Genomic DNA, 27,925 nt, shown 5'->3' on the forward strand with positions numbered 1-27,925 from the left:
GCTCTAGACAGAATGGCACTATATGAGGACTAGGGCTGCAACTATCGATTATTTGTTTAGGAATTATCATATCAACCTTTTCTTTATTAATCAAACAGTGGAGAAGCGTGTTTTTCTAATATTAGTTTTTATTTTTAACCAACCAATCAACGCAAAAAATGAGTAAACACTTCATCTGTATACATTTTCACAGTGTACAACCGTTTTGCACAACACGTTGGTTGCATAGTTTTTCGAATGGGGGGGGGGGGTTATTTATTCTTTTTTATAATCAATTACAGTAAATCAATTACCGGTAGTTGATGTTGCAGCCAATGGGAACCAGGCTTTCCACAAGAACTGCAGGAAGCCTGGTGACTGAGTAGATCAGTGCCCTGTCGCGACCACACTGTTCTGCAGTGGTGGAAAAAGTTGTCACATTTTGTACTTGTTTGTAAAGTATTAATATTGCAGTGTAGAAATACTCTGGAATTCAAAGCTTACTTGAGTAAAAGTACAAAAGCATTGGTATCAAAATATACTGAAAGTACAAAAAGAAAGTAGAAAGTACTCATTATGCAGAATGTGTCATTTTAAGTTTTAAAATGTTTAAAATACTTTGAAAATAGAGTTGTGATGCGACGCATTGTGAGCTTGTATATTGGCTATTTTCAAATGGCCGAAATGTATATAGGGCTGAAGTGGTTACTGTATGTTTTGTAATAATAATCCACATTTACAAAGTAACTATTGGATCTGAGATGTAGTGGAGTAGAATTAAAAGTATTGGAAATTCGAATTACTAATTAAGTAAAGTACAAATACCTCAAAATTGTACAGTACTTCAGTAAATGTTACTTTAATAGTTACTTTACACCACTGCTGTTCTGTGACAACACATTCTCACAAAGATAGTAGGCTACTCCTTTCATGACCAATTGGGGAGGAAGCAGTACAGCAGCAAGGCAGCGTCTCCCAGCCCGCTGCAACGCCTTACAGAGAGATTTACAGTCACATCAGATCAGTGAACACCAACTCCTGACACATTCTCTGGGGCATTAAAGTGTTAAAGTGCTGCCAAACTCTATAAATCCAGTGTTCCCCGGCCTTTACACTTCTCCTCACTCAGTAAAATGGAAAGACAGCCTTGGTCTCACCCTCTCCCTCGCCTTACCAACTGTCCCCCCCCCCCCCCCCCCTCCTAATGCAAATGTTTGGCTGAGAAGAAGATCAATGTGAGTGTAATAGCTTATTGGATTTTTTTTAAGCGATTGCGAGACAGAGGTAGCTGGATCGGGATTGAGAGACAGAGAGAGAGAGAGAGAGACAGACAGAGAGAGAGAGAGAGAGGGAGAGGGAGAGGGAAAGAGAGAGAACCATATTGCATTGCCTTTCCACAATCCAGACATGGGGCCAGTGCACGTACACCTGCATGCGCACATCCCTGTGCTGTGACTAAAGCCTCTTAAATTGGCAATTTATTTGGCCAATTCAGACTTAATGATCACAGAGGTAAAGTCAATGTCGTTGCCTGGTGCCTCTCAGTATTGTCTGCCTGTCGTCTGGGTCCCTGCATTCCAGGCGAGAGGAGGGCTATGAAGTTCTGTCTCCTAATGCAGTGGTTCTCAACCTGTGGGTCGGGACCTCCAGGGACAAGCACAGTACTCTCTGCCTGTGGAAGCACAGTAGGCGGAACTGGGAGAGGTCTGGCCACACGAAACGACATCAAAAGTAATCAACATTGCAAGGCGATGAGAGCTTGTCTGCTATTTTATTTTCACAACCGAGTCAAACAAAACTAAATGCCTCAACTCCTACATTCCAAGTGCTTATCAGGGTGGGTCCCCAGTTCAAACATAATTATTTTGGAGGGGGGCACGGCCTGAAAAGGTTGAGAACCACTGTCCTAATGCCTAATGTAACTGCGTCACAGCTGTGACATGCTATGAGCCTGTAGGCTATTTTCGATCTTTATCATACAACAAAGTATTAAATTAAATGAAGCTTAAAAGGGAAGTCTGATGAGAAGGAAGAGCACTGTGGGGGTCCCCCTTAAAAGAGAAAAGAAAAAACAGCTTCAAAACCAGTCCGCTCTCAGCCAGAGGCACTGTGGATTAGCGCAACACATGTTACCAGCCTGCCCACATCTGCATCTAAATGGGCTGAGCTTCTGTGCACGGCCAACTCTGAAATGAGCTGCTGTGGTGGATTAAACAGCCGCCTGTGACAGAAAGAAATGTCCCTCCTGCTGTCACTGCAGCTCTGGAGCACACACACATGCACGCACATCAGAGCGAGGGTTGGTGATAATAGTAGATGTGTTATTAGCTAGTTGCAGGGTAGGGCGAGACATATGATGCAACGCCGCAGCACCAAACGCTTTGTTACACACACGATGATTAGTGTCACAATGATCACAGGCTGGCATCGTCAGTCAGAATGACCGATGGCGACGTTGCCACTCAGTTCAGTGGTTTGGCTTGTTTGGAGGAATGTGGCTTTGTATAGCTAAAATCTACTGTTTCAGTCAAATCTGGTATGAATTGAAGGGAGCTGTCAATGTATGTCAGGCGTGTATGTTTTTGTTTTTACCGTATGGACTAAAAGGCCTCACCTTTGGGGGCGTGTCCATCTCTAATTCTGATAGTTAGATGGCGTAATGTTGATGCAAAGTATTAAATGGATCCCTCCTATTCCCTTTAAGAGCTATACACGCCTGCATCGGGCGCATTGTTATTAACTGATTAACTGATGGATTGGACCAAGTTGGACACACTAAAAACATGTGGGTTATTTCTGTAACTCAATTCCTGGGTTACTTGCGTTGAGTTATATTTCTGGGTTATTTTCCAGAGCCATAACCATTTCCTGGGTTATAGGGACCCAATTCATGGGTTTTTAAAGTGGGTTAAGATTTCTGGGTTATTTTTCTGAGGGTAACCCAATTGTTGGGCCGGATAGGTCACACCCCATGGGAGTGGTTAGAGGAAGTCCATTTCCCAGCATACACTGGGGTGCCAAGGACCGTGTGTTATTGTTCTTATATGTCTTATTATTTTAATATTAGAATGTGTATGTTATGGGTCGTTGTGTTTAGTGTTTTGTTATGGTATTATTTGGTGATATGTTGTTTTATGTGATTTGTTAGCAAAACCATGAATGTAAATGTCTGTTTGTTTGGTCAGTCTCTCTCCCCTTTTCCCATTCATATGTATAGTATCTGTTGGAAAGGGTTTGTTGTTGATGGTTGCTCCAACAAAGAGTTTTCATGCCTCTTGCAGGCAACTATACACAGTAAAAACACTTTGGATATTTATGTAACCCATCCCAGCCATATCCATTTCCTGGGATATAGGGACCCAATTCATGGGTTATAAGATTTCTGGGTTATTTTTATGAGAGTAACCTTATTGTTGGCTCAGAGAGTTGGGATTGATTGATTGATTTATTGATTGATTGACTGACTGACTGATTGAACCAATAATGCTTCATTCATAACCAACATTATGGGTCAAAATAACTTGAAAGTTGGGTTATGTTGACCCTCTGAATGGGTTATTTTTATAACCCAAGTTATAACCCAAGTTATGGGCCAAAATTAATAACCCATTTTGTTGCGTCAAAATAACCCAGGGGTTGAATAGGAACCTTTGTAACCCAGGAGGGGGGTTAAAAATAACCCAAGATGGGTTATTTTAACCCAGCCATTTTTTAGTGTGGAGGAGACGCAAACGATTACGGCTGAGGAAATGGATCCGAGTGTGTGCAAAGTTAAAGCATGCAACTGTCTACCTGACTACCAGCATTATTAATGATATCAGGATAATCAGGAGATGCAGGGGAAACGAAAGCTCTCTGCCCACAAAAGATCTAATGCAAACCAGAGGTAGAACACCTGCACAGCCATGCTGCTATAGTGTAATGTCTCTTCATTCATGTCCGAGAGACATCTCTCTTATAGTCTCCCCCTGTAATGTCTCTTCATTCATGTCCGAGAGACATCTCTCTTATAGTCTCCCCCTGTAATGTCTCTTCATTCATGTCCGAGAGACATCTCTCTTATAGTCTCTCACTGTAATGTCTCTTCATTCATGTCCGAGAGACATCTCTCTCATAGTCTCCCCCTGTAATGTCACTTCATTCATGTCCGAGAGACATCTCTCTTATAGTCTCCCCCTGTAATGTCTCTTCATTCATGTCCAAGGGACATCTCTCTTGACATATCAACGTAATATTCATATGCTCCCCCTATTAGTTAGGTTCTTTATTTAGACCACATGCACTGCGTGCTATTTATAGAGATACCTTGCAGAACATTCGATAAATCCCTCCGATGCATACAGTGCTGATGATGAATAATGTGGTCATATCTTACCACACATTCTATAAAATATAACTAAATTACCCCCCCCCCCTCACGCCTCCATTCTAAACAATAGGTTTGTGTCTTGCTGCTACTTTTTAACCTCACTTGTATCTTTTTATATGATCTTATTGTTCTTGTGTATTAGCATTGCTGTAGCTGGCACACCAACATTTCACTGCTTGTACGAGTATGAGTGATTGACAAATAAACCCACTTGATTCTTGCTTGTTGAATACAGATGGATTTTGATTGCATGTAGTAGGCGCACATCTTGATCTGAATAATGTGCTCTCTAAATAAATTAGTAAGGAAATATCTGCATTTGACAGTGCACTGGACCACTGTTTCTCAATGTCGGTTCTGGGGACCAATAGGCTCCAAATGGACCCTTTTTAGTCTGTGAGCCTTACAAGTCCATTTCCAGTGAAATAAACACTGAGGATTTTACAGTGTAGATTGATGGGGTCCCATTAATTAACATGTGTCCAATGGGAGTCTGCAGCCTAAGGCATATCAAACTGGGTTCCCTTGAAATGAAAAGAGAATTGGTGTGCTGGACTGGATCGCATTCTAAGACCAACATGCCCATGGGTGCACATATGAGTGCTGCTGTGCTGGGAGTGAAAATGACAGCTACATAGGTTGTAAACTATGACAATTGCATTGCACTTTGCACCGATTTGCAGCGAGTGCAAGATAGGACCCTCTGTACTATTTTGACAGAGTGCTAGGACCAATTCTTGTCAGTGGAATTGCGTTGCTATAGGGAACAGCTTGTGTCCAAGTTTATTTCCTGTCAGCTAACTGCAACAGGAAATAAACTTGGACCTATTTAGAATGTTTATGTTGTCAAAGTGTGAAAAGGTCTAGTGTCGCATTCTGCCTCTGGGAAGGACTGGGCACGAAATGGTATTTACTGCAGTGCGCCCTCAAGCTAAAGGTAGTGATTTTGAGCAGAAAGCAGGACGCCTTTTACACACAGTCACATCATGTGGAGAAGTGTCTGCACGCACGCACACGCACACAACACACACACACACACACACACACACACGCACACGCACACGCACACGCACACGCGCACATGCAAGCATGCACTGTACATCTACGTGCACACAGTGAGTGGACACACCACATGAACATACACACAGACTGAATGATTAGATTCGATAATTATGTTCATAATGGTCACACACTCGTTACTGTAATGTCGAAGAATGAAAGAAGGCAATGCAGACAAAAGAGAACACAGAGACAACAGAGAGCTGAGGAAGGAGAAGACAGTAGATTTCAGTCTCTACTGTGCCTCCCTGCTTTAATGATAGATGCTCTACAGTCCAGTGACCACGTTTGAGAGAGAGAGAGAGAGAGAGAGAGAGAGGGGGGGGGGGGTTGTTTGGAGAGCAAGAAAGAGAGAGAGTGTGTGTGTGTGTGTGTGTGTGTGTGTGTGTGTGTGTGTGTGTGTGTGTGTGTGTGTGTGTGTGTGTGTGTGTGTGTGTGTGTGTGTGTGTGTGTGTGTGTGTGTGTGTGTGTGTGTGTGTGTGTGTGTACTTGCGCGCATGCGTGTGTGTTTTATGCATTGCATTGGGATCGGGATTCGGGGACATCTACTCTTTCCACCAATTTCATTCGCTCTTGCATAAAATGCTTTGGACCTGATGTTCCAATCAGGTGTTCCATACTGTATGTGGCATATTAATGACATCAATAGGCTACGCATCATTTATATTCTCCCCTGCCTGTTCCTCTGCTATAAAACCTAACGACAAATGGCACGTTCATCAGCATATACCCAGAATTGAACCCACCCGGGTTCAATTCTAGAAGCAGTGGGCAGCAGCATCCTGGAGGCAGTTAGGCGTTCACTGTCTTGCTCAAGGACACCTCGACACAACGAGGAGGAGTTGGGAACCTTCCGATTCCTGGAGTACCACTCTACCTCCTCCTAAAAGCCGCCACTGGAACTAAAGCCATGTGCATCTGCCATGCTCTTTGAATAACTTCTCTTGAATTACTGCCAGGCAATTCATTCATTCTTCCGCCAGTGTTACTGGCAGTGTTTCTTTATTTATGGGCCGTTGAATAAAGCTTGTTTTGACCAAAAACGCAATCTAGGAAAATAATCCAATATAAATGTATTTTTGTAAATCTGATTAGATTGAGGCGGATGGAGACGGAGTTTTCACTTCCCGGTTTTATCCGGTCGCCTAGCAAACTAGAACCATGCATTATTTCATACGTTGGCGTGATCTATCGTAAAACACGTCTTTGGCAGTGAAGCGTTGGATTTGATAGGACGTCTATACTGTAGAAGTTATTTGCAGTCAATGCCAAAATCAAATCAGTTTTTTTTTTTACGCTTTGCCGTACTTGGTCTGTCTGTTTGATTAACCACTATTTACCTCATCGTATGTTGATCGATGAATGGTGACAATAGCAGATAATAAGCTCACAACATATAACGCATATTTTCGGAAATGTGGGAAAAATGAATGGGTTTTCTATCTGTGGCATCACAAAATGTCCGCCTATTTCTGGCAAATGCTCCCCCCCCCCCCCCCCCCGCCCCCGAATAGGGGTGCTGGGGTTCAGGTAGTTAAGGCAGAGAAAAGGGAGGACAGCAGCTGTAGGGAAGAAGGACAAGGCCAATTTACAGACTGAAGGTTGGAATGAGATTGAGGATGAAGACTGAATGGGTGGGGGTTGGATAACCATGCAATGAGGCTAAGTGGAGCTATGGTCGAGGGAGAGAAAAGGGGACTGCGTGCATGCGTGCGTGCGTGTGTGCATGCGTGCGGGGCGGGTGTGTGTGTGTGTGGAGGGGGGAGTGCAGCAGATTGAGGACTGCAGATTTTGAGGTGAGTCCAAGGTGACCGACCACCTCAGTAGGTAAAGAGGCACATTTAACCTCCCAGTGAATGCACAGAGCATGTGCCATCTGGTCATGACTCACAGGGGGAGGGGCAAGGTGTCCACACAGAGCATGGCAGAGAGAAAAATCATGTAAGTGGCAGTGGTTTCCAACACTTGTCATATGATATGGCATAAAATAGGGCATTGATTTATGAGAAAAACATGAAAATATTCAAATTGAACGTACAAGTTGTCTGCCAGACAGTACGTACACCAGTCTGTATCAGTATGGCCTACAAAGCAACCAAAATGTATGGCAGATAACACAGGGAAGCTGGCAGAACCTTCACTAAAATATCCGGGACAACAGATGATACGTTTTTATGATCCTAGATGACTATTTATATGTATTTCATGTATTACCATGGGTTGTTCTTGTTTATTGTAAATCGCTTTGGATTAAAAGTAAATTGTATTGTTTACTGTATAGTGTATACAGTACAGGGAGGTGGGTGTTTGCAGCATAGACGCACGCACGCACACACACACACACACACACACACACACACACACTATTGTGGTGTCTGTAGGCTATACTGTATGTGCCTCCAAGGAAGCCTTTACACACGTCACATATACTGTATATCCCAGAGGGAGTCTGGACAGAAATCAGCCTGTTTCTGTGAGTGAGTGCGTGCGTGCGTGCGTGCGCATGTATGTGCGCATGTTGCATACTTCTGCCTATAGGGGGGTTGGGCTCAAGAATCCAAACAGAGACAAGAGTGATGCATTACCTTGCGTTTATAAAGATCATGGCATTTAGTAGGAGTAACTAATAACTACAGTATATTATCATCTCTATATAATAATCTATTCACTATAAATAAGCACATTTGTCACGCTCAACCTTTTCGGCTGTCTCAGTGCAACAAACCTCCACACCGACCATACCATCCCCCCATAAAAGACCGCTGGGTTGGTGAATGATATCGTTGGCTGTTGGGTGGAAACCTTGCATGTCCATAACCGTTCCTTTTTTATTGTTTATTTTCTAAGCATTTTGAAATTGTGAAAATAGCAGATCTACAAGCACGCAACGCGTAGATCGGCTATTTTCAGCACTTTTGTGCGAGTAGGTCATTGATTTACGAAATAAAAACCATGAACGATGTGGAGATACAAGGTGTCTGTCTGACAGCAACGATACTCGGCTCATTAAACATGAATTAACCTCCAGTGATCAATAACGGTTATCTAGAGATCCTGTCATAGAAAGGCTCATGAGAATCTCTTGACTTTCAGGTTTTCTATTCTTGAAGGAATCACGGGGACAGGACAGTCAACGCGTTCTCCATTAAAACCCGACTTGGACCACGAAAGTAGCAGATCTACAAGTTCAATGCTAGCGATGGGACCCGGATGATCGTTATTATCGTTTATCGTGATAAAGAAAATGCTCACAATAATTCGTATCGCAGAGATTTTAATTTATCGTGAAATTGTGCTCCGTTGTACACTACGATGAATGAGCTTTTGTTGAGCTGCAAATGTAGTACCACTTAAAGATGGAGTGCCTCAATTTTTGTATTTTTCCAGTTTTTCATGTGTCTATGAGGTGACAGTACTTCATTAGACACCCTGGAGTTGTTTTTATGTGCAATGGTGTATTAACTTTGTATTTAGGGTTTCTTCTTGGAGGCTGAACCCTTGACAGTCAAACGGGCCAATGAAGTAAACAGTAATATAGTGACACCACACTATCAGCCCCTCCCCTAACCCCTCCCCCTTTATCAACTACAGCTGTGGGTGCGGCTTCAGTTCAGGTGGATCACCACCCATCACCACCCACCAGGCAAACCAGGCATACTTAATGAACTGGGGGGCGTTTCCACATAAAAGCATGATTTTAACAAATACTGTACACTTTTTGGAAAAAGTTCTTCCCCCTTATAGTGTAATAATACCTGATGATCATGTTTTAGGGTGGAAAAAAATGGTGGCACTCCATCTTTAAACTCTCAAAACTTTAAATAATTTGGTATGCTCTTCACTTCGTTTCACTCGATTTGCCAATAATAGCCGATCTACAAGCTCACAACGCTATGTTGGGATTCCAAGTGGTTAACAGAAGTGGCATTTCAAGTTGTAATCATATTTTGATTATCACGATAATATTGTTATTTGCAATTATTTTTGCCACAATAATCGTAGGCTTTTATTTTTGTTCGCTTTCGGCTCAAATAATTAAAGCCTGGGGTTACGTGACACATTTCTTGGTCTAGGAGAGTAGGAGTGGGAGTGAATTACAGAGCAGAGGGGCGTCGCTTTCCACGGTTGATTTCTACCAGGGAGGGGAGGGGGGGCTCTGATCGGTGAACCAATATTCTCCAGCAGTTGCTCCAAGCGTGCCCGCCCCTCTAGACCAGAAAGCACGCTGGCTGGGCCAGGCTACAATAATCGTGTCATTTATCAATCGTCCCATCCCTATACGCAATGTGTTGCACATGCAAGCTTGTGAGACCAGCTACAGTATCTCGTGGTGTCAAAGCGTGGTACGGGGATTTATTTTAAGCCAATTTTAACTCAAATCTCTGCTTCTGAGGGTCCCTGGGACAAAATATTTTCAGATCGGGGTCCACAGCCAAATACATGGGGTTTCCTTGATATGAAACTGTTTGCGCACCACTGACATTCTTTTTTTAAACGCCTCATCAGGTCTCAATGGGTTATGGGATTTGTGGTAGCCTACGACGGGGCATGAATTGAGCGTCAGACACGATGCAGTGAAGGTGGAGGTAACCACACAGCTATTAAGGGATTTCAGCGTGTCAATATCCCACCAATAGCCCTGCCTCACTTTATTATTGTTTGTCAGAGCATTTATACACCTGCTGGGAGCTCAGGGAACACTGCAGGTTATCGACCCCACAGAAACACAAGTCTATAAAATGCGCAATGCACTTGAACGCACATGGTACACACAGGGGCAAACTACGCGCACACACATTCACACATACTGTAAGTAAACTCACAAATGCCCCGGCCCCCCCGCCCCAAACACACGCACACGCACACGCACACGCACACGCACGCACGCACGCACTCACGCACGCACGCACACACGCACACACACACACACACACACACACACACACACACACACACACACACACACACACACACACACACACACACACACACAAACACACACACGCTGTAATGCACAATAGACAATTGCACCTGCTTGTGCGTAATGGGAGTGGGAAGTACCCGAAAGCAAACATTGTGCAGTCTACAATCTCTATTTGTTTTTAAATGAAATAAAAATAAATGTGTTCTGCCGAACAACCTATAACATATGCTTTTGGTACAGGAATGGAATGGATGATTACAGGCTGAATTTCTGCAGAGCACAGCGTGGTACAATTTAGGCCGATGGTCTGTGTGTGTGTGTGTGTGTGTGTGTGTGTGTGTGTGTGTGTGTGTGTGTGTGTGTGTGTGTGTGTGTGACTGTGTGTGTGTGTGTGTGTGTGTGTGTGTGTGTGACTTTATCCTATATCTGCACTGAGTTTGTTGTGTGAGAACTGAGAGGCACATGCTATAGGTCAGACAGGGTCAGGTCTGTTACTGCACTCCACGTATGCTGACAGGCTAAATAAAGACATTCCTTTAACGCCTGCAGAGTCAGACACAGTAACTAGTGTGTGCCATATTTGGAAGCAATTACTGTTATTATGATTGTGTTTCAGATTGAATGAGAGACACTCGAAAGGCAGCGTATGCCGGCACATGTCTTCCAGAGTGCATTTAAGCTATAGCTGGTGGCCCGGTACCTCAATAACTCATAAAGAAATATATCTTTTTATATAAGATCAAAATACGAAAGGTATATTTGACCTCCCTGGCTTGTCTTGCCTATACTGGCTGGCGGCTTCTTTTGATGTGTAACTGTGCACCAAGACCCACAGACAGTGTTGTTGGTCTGTCGAACACGCACGGCTACAGTGAAATCTTTCCATTTTAAATGTCAATAATTTTCACCCCTCACTGACTTGCTTCAATTTAAAGGGCCCATTATTTGTCTATCTTGTTTTTAGGAAATGGATAAGAGAGGATTTATCTTTATTTACCGTATCTCTACATTTGGGTTGACCTATATGCAGGCATGTGCAGGCAAACCCTTATCGAATGCTTGTATTAGTCCAGTCAACACAACAGTAGAGAAAAAGTCATGAACGTTTTTCTTTTTACCCCACAGCACAGAGTGAGGTCTTGCATAAAACCCAGCAGAAGCTGTGGCCCTTTTCTAAATAAATAAAGAAGTTAAACCTTCGGATCTTGAAATATTCATCATGAAAATGGTTACCAAACTGCATTCCCTGCACCGAGGGAGACGAGCTAGCTTCAGCATATATCTAGTTCACACTGCAGTGCTGATTACGTAGACATGTTTGAGTTGCTTCATTCATAGAGTGGAGTGATGGGAAGAGACAGGGGACGAGAGAGAGAGAGAGAGAGAGAGAGAGAGAGAGAGAGAGAGAGAGAGAGAGAGAGAGAGAGAGAGAGAGAGAGAGAGAGAGAGAGAGAGAGAGAGAGAGAGAGAGAGAGAGAGAGAGAGAGAGAGAGAGAGAGAGAGAGAGAGAGAGAGAGAGAGAGAGAGAGAGAGAGAGAGAGAGAGAGAGAGAGAGAGAATCTACCTTGAGTCTTCAAATCTAACTTATGGTGATGTAGGAGGACACGGTAGAATAATGGCAAGGAAGAAAGTGATGGACAGAATGAAGACAAATAGAGGACAGTGCTGATGGAGTCTGAGATATGTTATTGGAGAGGAGAAGAGAGGTCTGACACACTGAACTGCTGTTTAAAAGAACAATTACAGCAGAAGCAAATGCTTGCACAGAATGCACACATGCACGCACGCACGCACGCACGCACTCACACACACACACACACACACACACACACACACACACACACACACACACACACACACACACACACACACACACACAGACTATACACGTTTGGTAAGGTGATGTCACATCACTAACAGATCTCCTCTAGCAAGGAAAACTATCACAATGTGTGAAACCAGCAGCACTCGGTTTTAGATTATTATTTTGTGTGTGTGTGTGTGTGTGTGTGTGTGTGTGTGTGTGTGTGTGTGTGTGTGTGTGTGTGTGTGTGTGTGTGTGTGTGTGTGTGTGTGTGTGTGTGTTTGCGCAAGTGTGTGAGCGTGGGTGGATTGTTGTGTGGATGTGTCACGTGTGCAATGCATGCGTGCTTCTGCACTAAGGATTACCATGATATGCTTACTGGAAGATCACAAGGAAAGTTCAAGCATAGAAAAGAGCAAACAAGTCATTTCTATTTAAAACCTAAAATGTTTAAATGAGATAAATCTTTGAATAGATTCCATGGTTAATATTTTTGATCAAATCCGAATTCAGGTGGTCTCCATACAGCAAAATGATGGAGAGTTGGTAACCAAATAGACTCTTAAACTCTGAGTACAACTTTAAGTCTCAAGAGTAAAATGATTGTTAAACATCTGCATTACGACGAGAAGTCTACACAGTTAGAGACTGTAGAATAATTGTTATTTTGATCAATGTTGGCCTGTTATCTCTCCTATGTTACCACATGATTAGTCTCTCGAGACAGACTGTTGAATCCGTAAAGAGGGCGCTGTTTTTTCTTTATTTTTTGACGATGGGTTCTAAGATTGCAACATCATCAACACAGCAGGGAATTGTGTCCAAAGTCTTATCCCGCGAGAACAGAATATAAGTATTGGGTCTTAGAGGCTGGTCCGTGGCTCAAATGGTCAATAAATAATGGACCGTGATATGAAAAGGGTTGAAAGCCACAGTTCTGTGGAACAAAGCAAGTATAGTACGTATATTGTGTAGGTTAACAAGTTGGCGTATGACAAAAAAGATTGGACACAGCAATGAGATGTAGCAGACCGTATAGGTTTATATTGAGCTTTTAACTACTTTGAACTTGCTTTTTTATGGAATGTCATTAGGCTTACAAAAAAATCGTACAAAATAGACACCTATAAGCTCACAATGCGTTGTGAGCTTGTACAGTAGCAACGTTGTATTGTGAGTCGTACTCCTTGTGTGACAGAAAATACAGCATAAAGAAAAGCCTAAGGATTTTAAGAACCGGATTTATTTTTCTGTCTACATCACTTTATCTCTATTGCTCTTTTTTATGTAGTGTGGGTGTGTGTGTGTGTGTGTGCGTGTCTGTGTGTGTGCGTATGCGTGCGTGCGTGCATTTTTGTGCATGTAATGGGGTTAGTGCAAGCATGCGTTAAGCAATGTCTCTGTGGGCATGAGACCTTGCTAATGTGGTGCTCCCTTGTGTTGTGGTGTGAGCGTTATAGCTATTATCACCTCTATGAAAATCATAGTGGGATATACTGTACAACATGGACACATAAATAGCACCAACATCAGCATAGAGACAACAGCGGTGTTAATTTTGACAGGATTTAGTTTTAGCCCATAGTCTTTTGAATACAATTTAATTTAGTTTTAGTCATACTATAGTTAACTGAAAATGTTTTAGTTTTAGTCTAGTTTTAGTTTTAACTAACTAACTAATGAAACCTATTAGTTCATGAAAACTAAATAAAAAACAAGTAAAAACTAAGCCATTAAAGGACCACTTCACCACTTTTCAACCCATCTTCATATAATTGGTCCTCACTAATGTGCCACACAAATGCCACAATTGTTTTTCTACTCAGTCTGTGTCTCATGGGAGGGTTGTGGGCGGTTCAAAAACCTGTCCACCAGTGATATCATCGATGGGGAATCCAAGCTAATAGAAACTGCAGGCTTTCTATTCCTGAAAAGATGCAATGCGATAATGGAAGCAATCGTTCTCACGATATTAAAAAGAAGAATATTAAAAAGAAAAATATCTTGTTTTAAGAAAAATCTGCCTAACAATGATGTCACTGGTGGACGGTTTTCTGAACTTCCCACAGACCGAGAAAAATGGTGGTATTTTATCATGAACATTAGTAAGGACCAATGAATATGGGTTGAAAAGTGGCGAAGTGGTCCTTTATGACTAAATATATTGACAATGTTGTCAACAAATAAAAACTAGATGATGTTGAGATGACATCCAGTAGAACTAAAATACAAGTCATTTTTGTATGCCATGACATGAGCGTGCCATTAAACCTCACCCCTACGAGCTCACAAGCAGGTGAACTTGTAGATCTGCTATCTTTGAAGAATGTTCAACAAATGTATGCCTAATTTATACTCATATGACCACCATGCCAATCAATGAAAATAACTGATATCTAACTGAATAAACCCACATTTTTCAAATACAAAATTTTTCGCTGGGTGTCATGGTCGTATGACGAAGTATGAATTAGGCTTAAGCCAGTATATCCATGCAGCTTGCAATAGTACACACTAATCTTGACCATGTGATAAAGTAAATACGACTGTGTGACGCACGCATACAGAAGTTTTTGAAGGTCTCAACTTTGACAGGGCAACAAATGAATAATGCGCACCAATTACACAAGAGTTCAAAGAGAGAAGTAATTATCTTACCCAAGATCATCCTGAAGCCTTCCACTCTCAAGATTCTCTGTTCTCCAAGTTATCTTCTCGTTCAAGCCTCCCCTTTGTCTTTCAACTGCAGTATGTGAAGATGACTCCAAAATGTACCGCTTTCCGGTTCTCAACACTAAGCTATGTACAGCACAAAGCACCCAATTTGGACAATTTGCCACACATTCCAAATTTCTACCCTTTATTTTGCATCCCTCCTCTATAAATCCCCTGCTTAGTCTGCGTCCAGCAGGACGATTGTCCTCACTCAGACCTTGATAAAGGTTATTTTGCTGGGAGGCAGAAATCCAGTTGTTGCTAAAATAGAGGAGAACCACAGCAGTCCAGACTGCAACACAACGTGCACTGAACCTACTGCAAGGAACCCCCGTAATTTATTCACTGTTATATATTCACTCCCAACAGCCAGAGCACCACTATACACAGCCTAGACGAATCCTCCTCTCCTCACTGGAGAAACCTCTGCACCATCACACGTCTATAACACACATACACACACACACTGCCACCCTCTCTCTCTCTCTCTCTCTCTCTCTCTCCCTCTCAGTTTTTTGGGGTTGGGTATAACCTAAAGGCACCTTACATTCTTGCACTCTGATTGGTGGCTGTCTCATCCAATGAGGACATTCGGTGAGCATTTTCTTTGGGGGGAGCGGGGGTTCAGAATCAGAAGGCAGACGTTAGTCACAGTGATAATGCCCCTGTCGATTTTGCTCTCCCTGTCCTTCCATCTCTCTTCCCCTCCCCTCTTCATCTCTCTTTTCCATGCCATTAACCACTGGCTGTTCCTTCGCTCTGTCCTCGTCTCCCTCCGTCTTCCCATTCATTCACAGCTTTTGTTTTTTCTCCAGATTGGTGCACAATGTGTTTCTATAACGATCTGTGCTTGCTGCTGCGTGCCCTTCATTTCTGTGTGTGTGTGTGTGTGTGGGTCATGGGTTGCTGGTGGTGGTGATCTTGGTTGTGGTGGGGTTTTCACATCATTCCCTGATGAAGGCTTAACCGCCGAAACGTTGGATATTCCTGTCTTACCTGCTGTCCTAATAAATATTGGTACTCTGGCTACTGCGGCCACTTTCTTGTTTATTCAAGATCTCCTCTACAGTTTTCTCCCGTGTGCCGGCACCGCCACAAGGACTTTGGTGTGCATAGAGCCTCTTTGTACACGTTTGTTTCACATTGAACAGAACAGAATCTTAAAAATCACACCTGTGTGAAGTGAGGGGCGCTCTTATCATGTTTCTCTTATCATGTTGCTATGATTAGGTGATGATTAGGTGATGTAAGGAGGATGTAAAACAAACGGTGTCAAAACAAATTAAATTATCTTTATTGTTAATGGCATTTAATGTTTGTGTTAGGGACAAGACATTTTCCCAATGCCGTTTTTAAAACAAACATTGAACTAAAAACAAACTAAACTAAACAAATTAAACCTAGCGCCCCTCAAAAATGCTGAGAGAGAAGATGCGGTAGCTTTCGTTCTAGGCAACCGGTGTGAATGTAACAAAAATGAAAACAGACACACAGGAACAGGACAGCTACTCCTCCACTGAAAGCCTCAGTAAAGGAGCAATTAAAGGACCCTGCAGGGTCATCGAGGTGAACGTAAACCTACAGGGGCTGAAAGTAAAAAAGAGGTTGCGAACATATGGAAGATGGAGTGACGTGTGAATGGAAGAGCAGGGAGCTGACAGCTGCTGAATGTCAGGTGGATCATCATCTGTTAGATGAGATCAGAATGTGCATTTCGTTCCTTTCGGTCGGAAACCTGAAAAGTGTTACTTTTCAGGTGCTTTACAGGAAATGTAAAGATGAACTACAATACGTATTATTATTATTAGTATGTCGTTATTAGTTAGTCACTAGCGCTTGTTAATACTTTTTCATTGGATCAATGTTTAGATTTATTCAAACTACTGTATGTCATAATTTTGTCTGATCATGTTCATGAATATGTTCTGTCCCTCCCGAAAAACAAAAATAAAATCCACTGACAGACAACGAGCTAGATCGGCTATTTTTGTGTGACACTGTAGTATGAAAAAAGTAATTTAGAAAGAATATAAAAAGTTAAAATATGGAAATGCAATGTTTCTGCATGACAGAAATCTATACTGTAGCTGGTTTATGGAAACTGCAGTAACATTACCTCTAACTCCTCCTGTGAGTCAATATGAAGCCATCCATCCTTGACTCACATTCATTCTCTTAACCCATTAAGACCTGAGGCCAATCTAATCTAAAATGACAAAAAGAAAAGATTTAATGGGTGTGTGTGTGTGTGTGTGTGTATGTGTGTGTGTGTGTGTGTGTGTGTGTGTGTGTGTGTGTGTGTGTGTGCGCGTATATGTATATGTATATGACCTTCACGCTCCTCTTTGACCCCAAGGACAAATCACAAGCCTTCAGGCAATATCCGGAGAAAATCAATGTTGCATTATTAATCAGCGGTTGATAGTTCTTATCAGTCCAATAATAGTCCAAATCAGAATTGAGATGTTATTCTACCCCAGGTTGGGATTTGGGATTAGGAATTTAGGGGTTAGGTTTAAGGTGAAGGTGCAGAGTTAAAGTTGGGCTGGTTTTAAAGTAATGGGGTAAGTGATTTTATGTCAAGGTTAAGGCTATGTTAGGCCATCAGGTTAAGCACAAATGGCATTTTTGAAGTAAATGATTATGTGTATTGAAGACATCACAGACATGGTAAAGTAAGTGTGTGTGTGTGTGTGTGTGTGTGTGTGTGTGTGTGTGTGTGTGTGTGTGTGTGTGTGTGTGTGTGTGTGTGTGTGTGTGTGTGTGTGTGTGTGTGTGTGTGTGTGTGTGTGTGTGACATCCATGATCTCACTGGGGAAATTTAAAAAAGCTTGCTAGCTAATCTTGTTAATAATCTTGTTCTAAATTGTCATTATTGTCACCACCAGGCCGAAGGCATAGGGAGAAAGTATGTTTCGCCCTGTGTGTCTGTGTGTGTCTGTCCGTCCGTCCGTCCGTTATTGTTCCTATTTTTATTATTATTATTACACTGTTGTATTATGCTCGGCATCATTGGAAATGAGGGCTTGCCCTCAATGTATTTCCGAGAAAATAAATAAAGGTTGAAAGCATGGATGTGTGAATGCGTGTGCACGTGCACAGGTGGGTGTGCATGACTAGGATAGGGTTTGTGTGTGTTGAGGATAGGGTTTCCTCATTAGTAGACTCATATTGAATAATGCAGGTGGAGGTATTGTTGTGGCCAATAGGCCAGGTGCTAATGGAGCTGTCACTGGGCTAGAGGAGCAGACACAGCATGACTTTAATGGATGTCACTATGGGATAACTGAAACCGGAGCAGTGGATTCAGGTGTCCCACGGCTGAGTGTGTGTGCGTGCGTGTGTGCGCGTGCGTGCGTGTGTGTGTGTTTCTGTGTGTGCTTTAGTCAAATACTGGCTATAGACAAAGAGCCAAAACTGCAACCGTAACTTACTTGATCAAAGGTTTGAATGCAAAAAGTTATGATTATTGAAATGTATATTTCATTGACATTAGTAGAATGCTCTCTAATAAAATGTGTGCTTTCTGTGTGTGCGTGTCCGTGCGTGTCCGTGTGTGTACGTGCGTGTGCGTGCATGTGCACACTTGTGTGTGATCTCTATCACCCAATCCCTCTACCCTCTATTAGCCCATAACTGTGTCAACAGACTTGTTAAAGTCTAATTACAGCCGTGATCAGTTAGCAGGTGGTCCTGAACAGATCAGTGATCAGTTAGCAGGTGGTCCTGAAAAGATCAGTGATCAGTTATAGCAGGTGGTCCTGAACAGATCAGTGATCAGTTAGCAGGTGGTCCTGTACAGCCATGTATATTCTTCATCTGAAGTGTGACAGTAACGGGCCAGCCAATTACAGGCTGAACAGGTTGGAGTGGACAAGCATACAGTTGAAAGCACAGCTTAACAGCATGTGCTTTACACAGCACACAACCAAAACATTCAACAAAGCTCCCGTTAAGATCACAGCTGTATTAAATGCCGATGACAGATCTCAGCGGTATAATTTACTATCTTTACTTCAAATCTTTACTGCGTGGTCAGACTGACACACCAGTGATCCGAGGCTGAAGGGCTCAATTCCAAACACACCACTGTGGCTGTTGAGTAGCAGCCAACAATGTTATGCTGCTGGTTTATCTCTTTGATGGAGACTGACAAGTAGAGCATGTTGCACCACCTAGTGACATACCTAAGGCAGTGCAACTACTGCAGCCCCCGGTTCAGCCACAGCGCCCTGGGCTCCAGGGCGGCTGTTGACCCTACCTTTGGGATATTAATAAGACGAGATTAAAATAGGTGCCGTGTAGAAGGAAGACCTGGAATGAACAGTTGGCACTGAATTAATCCCCACTAAGAACTAAACATATCGGACTATAGCACCATGGGGCAAAACAGAACTTTAGCTGACTTCACAGTCACAGTGAATTCTGAAAACATGTGTCTCACACAGCACACAGATCTTTTCGGTACCATTTTGTGTGTGTGTGTGTCTGCTTTATCTTTGTGGGGACCCAAGAGTATAGTAAAATGTGGGCTGGCATGCATTTGGAAGATATGAATAAAGAGTGTTTAGTACGTTCAATTAGGATTATCTTGTCATGTTTGACTTACAACCCTGGTTCTAAACAAATGTGTTCTTTATTGTAGAAAGGGTGGAACTGACTGTCTGACTCAAATCTGAGATCAATCTGTCCTCGTAGATAAAAACAAAACAAAAAGTGAATACAAAAGCCAGAGCTTGAGCTCAACAGAACCAAAACTGTATCTTCCATAATCTATGCCTTTCACTTCAATTTACAATTTACAATTTAGGCATTTAGCAGACGCTCTTAATCCAGAGCGACTTACATTAAGCAAGAACAAAAAAGCATGCAGGGAATACATCACCTAAAAACATTTATCAAGAAACATGCGTAAGCTAAGAAAGTAACAAGCGTAAGCATTCGATACATATCCTTCCATTTCATCAGCAAAATTATCTTCCAATTCTGCTGCTTCCAATTTTAGTTGTTATTGCTATTCTATTGTCATTGTTATTTTTGTTGTTATTGAAATAACTGAATGGCAGGTGCAGAACAACGTTTTAGGTTCCTAGAGGTCAAAGTGTTGTTGTTTTTATCACCAAGTGAAGTGCTGTGGCCAGTGGCCACGCTATGAATTCCTGAGGATTAATTTAACTGAGTGTTTACAAGTACGGGTCAATTTAGTTACATGTGTACTAATTAGCCAAGAGGATTTTACAGTGCACAGGGTAATGCAATCAAAGACGAATAGCTGCACTCGGGTGGCGCAGTGGTTAAAGTACCCGCCACCGCAGTGACTCCGACTTGGACGAGGGTCTATGCGAATACAATTTGGCCCGTGTTCGGGGGAGGGAGGCCGGAGGCCATGGCTGGGGCAGCGCATGTCAGCAGGGAATGTTGAGCGGGAGGAGTAAGATGAAGGCTCCACATCCCCCCCTCCACACTGGTAAACTAGGGTACAATAGCAGTGGCAAGTATTGGAAGAAATTAAATGGCATAATGACTAAATTGGAAAGAATAAAGGGTGACAATTATAAACTCAATGACAATACAGCTGAACCACTTCTCAATGTGTGAAGTCAAGAAGAGCACTGCTCAGAGTCGTGCACTATGCAGACTCCGGACGATGATGACAGTGTCTTACCTGAGCACCACATGGGCAGCCCCTCTTCTCCGAGAGGGTTGAACTGATCCAGAGCGTCAGTCCCGTACAGATTCCACAGAGAGTCTCAGACAGCATAAAAAACACAGGACAGTCCTCTTTGTCGGAGCTGGAGAAGTGGAGATGAATAGAAGCAGTTCCGATCAGTCACGGTACTATGGACACATCCTCCACAATAGATATAGATAAATATTATATATGTATCTATGTGCACAGGAGACCAGCCCACATTATTAGATACTCAAAGCCACGATAATTTGTGGAAAAAGAAGAGAGAAATGCAGGCAGCTATAGGTGCATTAAAGCTGTGATCTAACGGCAGACTGTGACACCCTGCGTCTGTCTTCCCCTCAATCACAGTCTCTTCTGTTCCGCCGTCTTTCTCTTTCTCTCTCTCACTCTCTCTCTCTCTCTCTCCCTCCCTCTCTCTTGTCGAAACTGGCTTCCAATTCATTTACCCCCCTCTCTCTTTCTCTGTCTCTCATTCCCTCACTCCCTCCATGTTTCTCCACCCCGATGTACAGTAACAAGTGCATAAGATTCCGGAGGCTAATTCTGCTGCTTAAGACAGGGAACCTAATATGTGAGGACAACTGCATGTGGTGTGGCAGGAGCGAGAGAGAGAGACTGGAGAAAGGGGAGGGCAGGACAGAAGGCAATGAAAGATCAGGAACTAGGAATGGTGTAACGAGTAATAATAGTTGTGTGGGGAATGTGATTGGGTTGTCTTGAAGCGGATGTTATACAGGAGCATGTAGGTTGTAAACCATGTACCGGTATACAAATATACAAATACATATTTGTTTGATATGGAAATGAATTAGCATACAACTGGGCTATCAGGTTGATATAATACTAGTGTGTACTACGACTGGTAGTACTGAGCCAGTTGTATTATTGGTAATGCACATCATGAACAAAGTATGCTCATAACTCGAGCATACTGTAGGTCCAACTGTATCGTCTAAGCTGGCGTCAGTTTAGTTATAATTCAATTTCAGTTGCCAGCTGGTTAAATACCTTGAGTGGGTAATTACACTGTAAAATGTTGAGTGTGAATTTATCCCCTGGGACGTGTACAAAAATGGAAGCAGATCTATTTGGTTTCTATTTGTTCCACTCAGGGTTAAATGAACACAGATAGTTTTTCTGTGCACCCGAATGTATGTCCCGGGTGATGGATTTGTATGAGATCAGGGGATCTTGACCCGGTAAAGACCGCTGATACAAACACACTCAAAATAACATGATACCTGTTCTGTTAATTAACTCCTGATACTTACTGCACATTTAGATCAGATATCATAAATGTGCTTGTGAGTGTCATTTAAGAGAGGCAGGTGTGTTTGCATGGAGGGGGGGGGAGGTCTGCTTGTGGTGAGATTGACGCATAGTGCAATGTCGAGTAGATGTCAGTCTAATTCGGATATGCTAAAAGGTCCTTTTAGAAGTCAGCTCGGCTCTACCTCATTATTGTGCATTCTAGTGGTTTGACATCAAATGCTTTTTGAGACTGAAAAGTGCAATTAATTTTGCTCTGTGAATAACGCTGGTGTTAATGCGGATTCTCTCAAGTTACCGCATGTTAAACATATATATTGTGCTATTAAGTGTGTTTGTTTTTGTTTATTTGTTTTATATATACAGTGTGTGAGGATCCTTGTACATGTTACCATATTAAGATGGGGTGTTTAATGCTCAGCAGTAAATGGTTTAATGGGAACCTGGCAGTGTGTGTGTGTGTGTGTGTAGAAATGTATATGAATACCTTCTGGCAAACTGTGTACTGTATACACAATTTCTGGCACAGTGCCAGCTGAGGGTTAGGTTGAGGGACAGTGAGGAAGGGCAACAAACTGGAGCTGTAAGCACATTTCATCAGAGCAGAGGAGTAGAGTTACACTCCTTCATTCCACCCCCGCTTAGGATCTCTCTTCTCTGCAAGCCATTCTCTGTCTCTCACTCCCCTCCCTCTCTGACTCCCTGACTCCACTTGTCCCTCTCTCTTCTAATAAAACTTTTACCAGAAGCTAGTTGCTATTATTGTGAGTGACAACTTAATGTCCAGCGGTGTAAAGTAACTATATACTTTCTCAGTACAGTTTTGAGGTATTTGTGCTTTCATTTAGTATTTCCAATTTCCAATACTTTTATTTCTACTCCACTACGTCTCAGAGGCAAATATTGTACTTACCCCGGCGACTACAATGATTTGAAAACGTAGTTACTTTCTAGATTTGGATTATTATTACAAAATATAACGTACATTAACCACTCCAGCCCTATATACTGTACATTTTGGCCAGTTGAAAATAGCCAATCTACAAGATCAAAATGTGTCGTAGGCCTACTTTGGGCTAAAATGGCATTATTTGTTGTTTCTTTCAGAAACAAAAATCCTGTAATTAACATATTTGACAAACACAAAACAAGGGATAACCTAGGTAGGTAGGTAAATAAATAGAAGTTGTTTGGTATTGTAGGAGTCTCATTGTGCAGATCAGAAAATTGCTGTAGATGAAAACACCATAGCCACCACTCACTCTCCCATTAGCTATTTTGACTTTGAAGATTTAATCAGACAGATTTCCTTGATTAATCCTATTAATTAGCGATAGTGTGAAGCAGATGCAGATGCAGATGCAGACTCTTGATGGAACCAAATTAATTAAACCTGATTATTCCATTATAACTATGGCTTATTATTTCCAACGGAGGGGCGGAGGGACGGTCACGGAACACTATCATCCAGTAAACATGATGGAAATGGGTTAATTCTATTCCACTGAGCTGAGTGAGCTCTACTCTGAGCTGAATCCATTCTCTGGTTCAAATAGTAATCTCAGCAAGGCAGATGGCTTCTTGGTTAGAGTGGGTGACAATATTATCACACGAAAAGATGAAATTACCTACATAGGTTCCATCCTGGAGGCTAATCTAGAGTTGCAAATTGCGGCTAGTACAACCCAGATTCGGCACAAATGAATTAAGGGATTAAATTCGTTTCGCTATGCCACCAAAATGTGGAACGCCCTAACAGTCATTATAAGACATATGAAGCCCTAGCCACAATTTGCAACTCTAGATTTTTTTACAATGGGTTGAATCTAGAGTTGCAACAAGCTCCATCCACTTCCTATTCATCATTTTTGGTTTGTGATCTGCTTGTCTTAAATGACGTTAAACTCACCAACATTGCAGCTGCAGTCCAAGCTTGAATTATCCTCTTTCAATCTGCCGAGCTTGTTTTTCATAAAAATCCCCCGTAGACATGTTATGAGCTACTTTCTGTCCAAAATATTCCAAGAGTGACATTCCGAGCCAGCCATTTTGTATTTTTGCAACGTGCCGTAAAACAAGATGTGAGGGGGAGCGCTTGTTTAATAGAATCTTACCTGCGCAGGTAAGACACCCAAAGAAGAGGCCGACGCAGTGGGACGCCCCATCACGCACAGCCTTCTATTAAACAAGCGCTCCCCCTCACATCTTGTTTTACGGCACGTTGCAAAAATACAAAATGGCTGGCTCGGAATGTCACTCTTGGAATATTTTGGACAGAAAGTATAGCTCATAACATGTCTACAGGGGATTTTTATGAAAAACAAGCTCGGCAGATTGAAAGAGGATAATTCAAGCTTGGACTGCAGCTGCAATGTTGGTGAGTTTAGCGTCATTTAAGACAAGCAGATCACAAACCAAAAATGATGAATAGGAAGTGGATGGAGCTTGTTGCAACTCTAGATTCAACCCATTGTAAAATAATCTAGAGTTGCAAATTGCGGCTAATGAATCCCTGGCCTTGACTCCTTCAAAACTCAAAGCTCTCAAAGGGCACCTATACGGACGTCTGCAATTCGAAACTGGCCCCTAAAATCTGAATCCCCCCCCCCCCCATCCCTTTCCCCTGTTTCTTTTCCCTTTTTACCAACTTTATGATGAATTCCTGTTATGTTCTTTGACTATATAGGCCTAAGCGTCTCTAAATGTTTTGATGAATTGAACATGGTGGACCCTGTGTAATGCTTAATTGGGTCGTCCACTGAAATGTACTGTAATTCTGCAAACTGTTAATAAATATTTCAATCAATCAATCAATCAAACTCTCTCAACATACCGCGCAGACGCCACGAATGTTGAACAGCAATCATGCCTTCCTTCCTCCTCGCCTCTAGCCTCGCGCTGCCAGCCTTCATCTCATTGCAACGCCCAGGCAGCGGTATCGCACTATCGCTACGCAAGGCTACTTCGCTTGCGATGCATCATGCAGGACAACACTGTAACTTGCCTCCATGTGGAACCCCTCCCTCCGAAACTATCCAGTTTCTGCTTCGTCGTACAATATCCATCTAGAAATTAAATGCAGCGCGTTATTTTCGTCAAACGGCAAGCAACATTGTCATATGACAAAGCATAGGCTATGTGAGAAGAATATGCTTTACAATTTATATACAGTACAGTGAACTTACGTTCACAGTTCACACACAGGGGTCACCAATTTCCTACTGTTCGGGAGAAGTTGGGGGTTCTGTTTCGTGTCTTGCTCAAGCGCACGATATAGGACAATTAAGGAACGTTTTCTCCACCACTGATTCTCCATGTGCCTCATGCCCTCATATTATATAGCTTGCACGACTCAGTCACCATTCATTTTTTCAAAAGAATGACTTGCGTCTTGCGTCCCAGACTCCAGTGAGGTGATAGAGTGCAAGGGGTTGGTTAGATTGTTTAATGGTGCCACCTAGTGGTCCAACGTTAAATGTGGCGAAGATAGGCCTATCCTACTTTTACACTTGATTCTCCTCTCGAGTATGGAAGCTTATTAGTGTGGTTGCCCGAATGGGCAACCAGACTCTAGTAATTGTAACACTTTATACTTATTATTATTTTTTCACTGGAGTAGTCTTTATTTTGACGCTTTATACCTCCCACACTGTACGCTGTACGCACTTGAGCCATATGTCAAATTGACCGGAAAAATCGGGAATCGTGTGCTTGTATTTTGTTAAGAGAAATGTTGTATAGTTTAATTGATATGAATTTATTAGTGAATTAAATTTCCCCATTGACATGAATGGGAAAAGGCAAAAATTCACATAAAAGTATTTGTTCGTCGGAGACTGTAATCACTATAGTTAAAAAACTTTTAGGGATAATTCAACATTATGCCTAAAATTATTTAACCCTAAAATTGTATCGGTCGGCCTCATGATGGCGCTATAACAGCCCACTTTACCTTTTGGCTTATAACTCTTGAACCGTAGGTCGTAAAATCAAAAAAATGTTTTCCCTGGATTCCTTGGGTCATGACGCATCTCCCCATATAGGCCACGCCCATTTCCGCCATGATAGATTTTCCGCCATTTTGAATTTTGTCCAAAACACACTTTTTGCTTTTCCTCCTACAGATTTTGTCCAAATCTCACAGAAATCGGCACACGTGATCTCTGGACCCATCCAATTAAAACTGAGCCGCAGAATTTTGAAAGTGCGTATCGTTCGGCCGCAATCGTCTTCCGAAGTTAGTAGGAGGGGCCTATATCACAAAAAATGCCATAAATCACGAACGGAATGTCCAATCCATCCCAAATTTCAATCACATGTCCGGGGTGGTTCAATCAACCAAGTTCTAAAAGCAATTCCATTTTCATCCATAGGGGGCGCCGCAGAAGCGAGAAATGTAACCGTTTGTCGCAAAAACATGAATTTCGGGGGTTAAATCCCCTCCGAATTACTTACGCATGATCTAAGGCGTGACTTGAAATTGTAATTGGCTGGCAATACTAGTGGGAGGGGCATATGTAAGCCACTGCGGCAACCACACTCTGCAATTTTTTTAAATTGCGAATTTTCTAGTTAGTGTGGTTGCCCGAATGGGCAACCAGACTCTTGTAACTGTGACACTTTATTATTTCACTGGAGTAGTCTTTATTTTGACGCTTTATACCTCCCACACTGTACGCTGTACGCACTTGAGCCATATGTCAAATTGACCGGAAAAATCGGGAATCGTGTGCTTGTATTTTGTTAAGAGAAATGTTGTATAGTTTAATTGATATGAATTTATTAGTGAATTAAATTTCCCCATTGACATGAATGGGAAAAGGCAAAAATTCACATTCAAGTATTTGTTCCTCGGAGACTGTAATCACTATAGTTACAAAACTTTTAGGGATAATTCAACATTATCCCTAAAATTATTTAACCTTAAATTTTTATCGGTCGGCCTCATGGTGGCGCTATAACAGCCCACTTTACCTTTTGGCTTATAACTCTTGAACCATAGGTCGTAAAATAAAAAATATTTTTTCCCTGGATTCCTTGGGTCATGACGCATCTCCCCATATAGGCCACGCCCATTTCCGCCATGATAGATTTTCCGCCATTTTGAATTTTGTCCAAAACACACTTTTTGCTTTTCCTCCTACAGATTTTGTCCAAATCTCACAGAAATCAGCACACGTGATCTCTGGACCCATCCAATTAAAACTGAACTGCAGAATTTTGAAAGTGCGTATCGTTCGGCCGTAATCGTCTTCCGAAGTTAGTAGGAGGGGCCTATATCACAAAAAATGCCATAAATCACGAACGGAATGTCCAATCCATCCCACATTTCAATCACATGTCCGGGGTGGTTCAAAAGCAATTCCATTTTCATCCATAGGGGGCGCCGCAAATGCGAGAAATGTAACCGTTTGTCGCAAAAACATGAATTTCGGGGGTTAAATCCCCTCCGAATTACTTACGCATGATCTAAGGCGTGACTTGAAATTGTAATTGGCTGGCAATACTAGTGGGAGGGGCATATGTAAGCCACTGCGGCAACCACACTCTGCAATTTTTTTAAATTGCGAATTTTCTAGTTAATATTATTCTTCTATAGTAGGCTAGGCCTACAGTGGCTCTCAAAGTGGGGCCTCAGGGTTCATTGCAATGGAAGTTGTTACATTTACTTCTTTGTGCACAGTTAATCACATAATTTGTTCCATTGATGTAAACATCGACACGTGATCATTGCATGTATTTTTGTGATGATGATTAGGTGGCGACATTGGTGTGTGTGTGTGTGTGTGTGTGTGTGTGTACTGTCATGTTAGTAAGCACAATAGCTGCATAATGTTGAATGGCATACTCACTCAGAGGTCAGTGATTCAAACACTGACCTCTGATCAGCTACTTAGTACAGTCTGTTTCATCCCCAATAACTCATACAAGCCTACGTTAAGTATAGGCAGACACACACACACAAAAAATGACCCTAAAAAAGAAAATTGTGAGAATGTCCTCATGCAATTTTTCTCTTCATCTACCTTGTTGTCAGATGTGTGCTATCATCGTCGTCCGGACCCCGTCCGGACCCCAGCTGCTAATTGTTGTTTGAATTGTCCATTTCTG

At 42.3% G+C, this 27,925-nt stretch overlaps 1 protein-coding gene across 5 annotated transcripts in view; it reads right to left on the minus strand.

The window, feature by feature from the left end:
- LOC310862803 (zinc finger protein 385A-like) overlaps positions 1–24,756 on the minus strand; it is a 54,328-nt gene extending 29,572 nt beyond the window's left edge. For 2 of the 5 annotated variants that reach the window (XM_083770893.1, XM_083770892.1), the window contains exon 1: positions 14,794–15,274. Coding sequence is in view for 4 of the 5 variants with exons in the window: in XM_083770892.1 (XP_083627018.1) it covers positions 14,794–14,803 (10 nt within the window). In the remaining variant the exon portion in view is untranslated. Of the gene's footprint in view, positions 1–14,793; positions 15,275–20,515; positions 20,943–24,647 lie in introns of those variants that run through there. The other 3 variants (XM_083770891.1, XM_083770890.1, XM_083770889.1) reach the window with 3 other exon arrangements.
- Positions 24,757–27,925: the final 3,169 nt, after the last annotated feature.

Source organism: Protomyctophum parallelum (genome assembly GCF_964188405.1).
Source record: "Protomyctophum parallelum genome assembly, chromosome: 8".
In the NCBI taxonomy this organism is placed as follows: domain Eukaryota; kingdom Metazoa; phylum Chordata; class Actinopteri; order Myctophiformes; family Myctophidae; genus Protomyctophum; species Protomyctophum parallelum.